The sequence below is a fragment of the Thunnus maccoyii genome, chromosome 2 (assembly GCF_910596095.1).
Source record: "Thunnus maccoyii chromosome 2, fThuMac1.1, whole genome shotgun sequence".
In the NCBI taxonomy this organism is placed as follows: domain Eukaryota; kingdom Metazoa; phylum Chordata; class Actinopteri; order Scombriformes; family Scombridae; genus Thunnus; species Thunnus maccoyii.
The window spans coordinates 31,679,986-31,684,831 of NC_056534.1; the positions used below are offsets into that span (position 1 = coordinate 31,679,986).

A 4,846-nucleotide genomic window follows, 5' to 3' on the forward strand; every position below is an offset into this window, starting at 1 on the left:
TGTTTGGAAATACATTCAACACATATATTAATCCTCAAGGATACACAGAATGTGTTTTGGTGAGAAACAGTGAATGTAAACATGTAACATGTAAACTTAGTTTAGAAAAAAAAACTCCACAGAGTAACTTTAACATTTTACCACCTTTAGTTTAGTTTGAACTAGTTTTTGTTCTGAAGACCATATTCATTTTTATCTACATCATAACTCAATAAAATAAGTACCACTGACCAACAGTGTGCAGGAATTTCTGGTTTCCTCTAATAAAAATAAAGAAGAAATATTCCCTGCATTTCCACATTCCTACTCTGATCCAGATTAGCGAAGTCCACTCTGACTCTCATCCCTCTGCTGGGGATCCACGCCATCCTCTTCACCTTCGTCATCGACGAGTCCGTCCCTAAAGGCTCCCTGCTGCGCCTCATTCGCCTCTTCTGTGACCTCCTTTTCAACTCCTTCCAGGTCTTTATGTCATATTTTTGTGAGGCATATCATTTCTAAGCCTGCAGTTTCTTCAGAATAACACTCGATATGCAACTGTATACTCTCATATGTTCAATCACCTTGCTTTTGTGGCATTTTTAGAGCATTACTGTACTTTTTGGTAAATCTAACATAAATGCTCTACATCAAAGATTAACTTCTTCTAATTTACAGTGTTAAAATGTCTTCTTATATTCTTTTACTGTAAAATGTTTCATCACTTTTCATTTGGGAAAGAGTAACACATGGACCTGGAGTAAACTAATGGACAAATAACACACATATTTCAATGTGTCATGACTTTTTCAGTTTCACTTTTTCGAGTTCTACAAAGGCAATATTGCATGAATTTTTCATGATAATAAAAAGATAAAATAATTATATCCTTCAATGTAGAGAAAAAAAACTACTGAGAAACTTTTTGGTATCTGTCATGATGTAAATGCTAAAACTCCACCTTCTTTTTTAGGGCCTGCTCGTTGCCATCCTGTACTGCTTTGTCAACAAAGAGGTGAGACAGATGTGTTTTCGTGTTTAGCACCACCTTAATTTAATTTCTGCCATTGCTACAGTTCTTCCCCTTGGAGAAAAGATATATTATTCATCATCAGTGTTCCTGTTACCGGCCTTTATCAGTCCTTTCCTATCTCTAAAAGCTCCATCTTTGTTCAAGCTCCACTTTATTCTTTTGTCTACAAAGTGGAAACGACATCACCCGTCTGCTAATCTCTAAACTTTTAAATGTAGTCTTTAGCAGGAGACATTCATCCAATAGAGTGCTTAGTGTCTTATCTAATCTTCATCACAATCTTCATGTGTCTCTCTCTGTTGCCGGCTATCTCTCCACTATCCCTTCATCCTCCAGGTGCAGTCCGAAATGCTGAAAAAGTGGAAGAGATGGAAGCTGGGTAAGGACATTGATGAGGAGTACCGCCACACCCACAGCCAAACGCCACACATCAAGAGCGGCAGCATCGCCACTGGCAATCTGCCCGATCTCCATGACAACAATGCCAGTGACCCCAGCGGTGACTCGCCTCACCTCGACAAGGCTGACAGAGCTCCTTCCTGCTCCGCCGCACCCGAGGAGAACCGCCGATTAGTCGTCTCCTACAGCAACGGGACAGGGAAAGGCAGGCCCGCCAAGAGCAAACACACCTTACAGTTCTCTTTCTTGCCACACCGAGGCACCGCCAGTCATGCCAGCACTACCATCGAGGAAGTGTTTCTGGAAGGGAGGGCGCAGTGCAACACTTACCCTCTGGAAGGAGAGGAGACTAATGTCTGAGTGGCGGTGGAAGGATGACCTGCCCTGAGCCCTCATCACACAAACTTTCACTGAATGTGCTAGTCGCTGTTTCGGATCAGTGTTCATCATGCGCCAACAAGACAAGACTGATCAGGCTTTTCACTGCTGCACATTGTCGCAGGAAGTAAAGTATCAACCTGCGCCGCTGCAAATAAATATTTATTGGTTTTGGGACCTTGAGTGAAAAAGCACTTACTGACTTAAGACATCAGGAATGATTAAATAAATTAAAATGAAATTCTAGTGGTGTTCAGTGAGAGAGTGTGTGTGTGTGTGTGTTTGTGTGTGCGTGCGTGCATATGGAGGAATGCCATTTCAACACTGACTTTACTCACATCTTTTCATCTGTTCTGCTGGTGCCATTGGATTTCGACTTGTGTCGTGTGTCTGTTTGCTGCAATGGATGCTTGTGGTACTCTCCTACATAAACCTCTCAGTGTCGTTTATTTTTTCTTATTTTTTATCAAACTGAATGTGGACCACAGCATGCATGCCTCTGACGCATTTCCTATCATTCAAATGCAGTCAGAAAAGCATTGAAACAATGAACACAGCAATGAAGACATCTTGTTCATGGAGATCAGGAGGGAGGCAGAACCGAGCGATTCCCTGTAGACTACTGACTCTTGTTGTGCTGACACAGCCTTGCAGAGGCACTTTGATCTTCAGAGAGACTGAACGCTGTGCTGTAATGTTTAAGTTATTGTGGTTTGAAATGACCAAGGCCAAACATAAAAATATTAATATATTGCAGGTTTTACATGAAATGTGTAAATTAGGCATTACATTCGTTCCTCTTTTTTTCATGCCAACCCTCTTCCTCCTCCTCTTTAAGCAGAGTTTCCTGTCTGAATGTACATGAACAATGGAGACATATGGGTGGAACATTATTTAAATGTATAATGAGAAATATGTCCTCATTTGGATTTATCCAGCAAGGAGATTAAAATTAAACTCTTGATTTGCCTGCATGTAGACATTTAGAAAATTTGTACATGACACACTGTCAGTTAATTGGATGAAAATTTAACAAAAATGATCTTTGGTGTTTTACATAAACCAAAGTTGCTCTAGATCACAATGATCATACCACTCCAATCTGCTCCTATCACTGTCCATGCAGCTGTACATTTATTCAGTCATACAGTGCTCTTCAGAAAGAACAGAGGCAGTTTTTTTACACAGTGCACAATATGTACTGACTAGAAAAGTCCTTTTATATGCCAGAGGGGTTTTCAATTGTAAGGAGACATAGATGCATTTCATAACATAATGTGTGTGGATTTATTGTTGAAAAGAGCACCACATGAGGGAATGAAGTAGTTATCATTCATTGCATTGTGAAAATGAGCAAATTGAAACAAGATTTGGTGGGGTTTTTTTTGTTTTGTTTTGTTTTTTATTTCACATTCACTTCAGAAATGGATTGAATTGGACTGGATTGTGTGGTCAATAGATTCTAAACATGATAGATTTCAATCACACTGGAGCCAACAAGAGTTTTCACAAAGGGATTCCTAATGGACTTTTATGATCAAGGACAGAAATATATTCTGTTTTAAGTGTGAGAGAGTGCACTGTACACTGTAAATACTGATAAAACTGAATATCATAAAGACAAAGGCGGGTGGGTGAAGGGATATGTTGTTGTTCGGTGTTTTTGCTTGCAGCGCAGGTGACTCAAAAATGAAAATCAACTAATTATCTTGAGAAGAGAATCTGTTTCACAGAACATGACTGCACCTATGAAGTCCTGTCTCATAATTTAAAATGTTGCAATTGTCACAAGGGGCCCAAAGCAAACAGTATAATATGAGAAAAAGCAAAAAGTTTTATATAAAGGCCAAATTGTTGTGTCTCATCATCTCTGTCTCTGTGGATCCTATTAAATGAATTCTGTCAGCAAAATAAGTGTCAGTATATATTGTGTCAATTCACCGTATGAGAGAAAGACACTATTTTAGTATCGAGCACTCAGACAGTTGTCATTCCTCCACAGTTAGATGACATTAAAATCAAACGTATTGCATATAAGTGACAGTTTGTGGTGACTTTCACAGCAGCTGATGTAATAAGACATATTTCAACATTGGCTGAAAAACACATATCAGACAAATAAATAAAAACAAATTCCTCTGTGTGTGTGTGTGTGTGTGTGTGTGTGTGTGCTCATGTATATCATTGTGTAATTATTCTGCATCATATCTGACCGCAAGGCCAGTAGGTCGTCTTATTAGCAACCAACACAGGTCCTTTCCTTTGGGGATTGTCAGATTGTCAGCTGATGAATAATGTATTGCTCATGCAGACATGTCCAATAATGTATATGTTCATTCTTGTGTGTGATTGATCTCAAAATCTCTCTGAATACATCTCCCTCCCTTGTGCTCCATGTGTGTATTTACATATTGCAGTATCTCTGCATGGCAGGATTAAGGCGGCAGAGAATATTAGTTATGGACAGCTCACATAAAGACGGGTTAGTATGCTGTAACATACTGTAGTTGTGTATGAGAAAAATATAGAATTTGAGGGTTTGGATAGATTTTCATCTTAATACTCAAACAATTTCACTAACACTTATCACTTCATCTACTGTGTTTTTGTCCTACTTCTATTTATCTGCTTCTTACAGTCTCTTATTGGCTTCATACAGTACCAGCCGCTCAGAATTGCCGCCCGCAGCCGGCTGCCAGCTGAATATATCCATTCATTCCGTTCAGATAAGTAAAGGCCTGTCATGGACCTGTCACGGACCTGTCACGGACCAGCCAGAAATTCTAGGCAGCTGCATCTGTATATGGATGTATTGCACATTTTCTTTTTACAGAAGAGCCAGGGCTATATGAAAACAAACAAATGTTTGAGGTTAACAATTGCATTTGAAATATATGATGGATTACATGTAGAATTTAGGAAAAACTGTTTTTCTAGGTGAGACGTGGGAAGGTGTCAAACCATACATTACATTGCTCATAAGGGCTAATAATTTCTTCAACAATATAGTGATACACAGCTCATTTAAAGATCCCCTCCAGACATATATGAACACTC

At 39.2% G+C, this 4,846-nt stretch overlaps 1 protein-coding gene across 1 annotated transcript in view; it reads left to right on the forward strand.

The window, feature by feature from the left end:
* gcgrb (glucagon receptor b) overlaps window positions 1–3,685 on the forward strand; it is a 19,052-nt gene extending 15,367 nt beyond the window's left edge. Inside the window, exons 12-14 of the mRNA XM_042388623.1 lie at window positions 318–462; window positions 953–994; window positions 1,349–3,685. Of these exons, the coding sequence (XP_042244557.1) occupies window positions 318–462; window positions 953–994; window positions 1,349–1,771 (610 nt within the window). The 3' untranslated portion in view covers window positions 1,772–3,685. The remainder of the gene's footprint in view (window positions 1–317; window positions 463–952; window positions 995–1,348) is intronic.
* The last annotated feature ends 1,161 nt before the right edge of the window (window positions 3,686–4,846 follow it).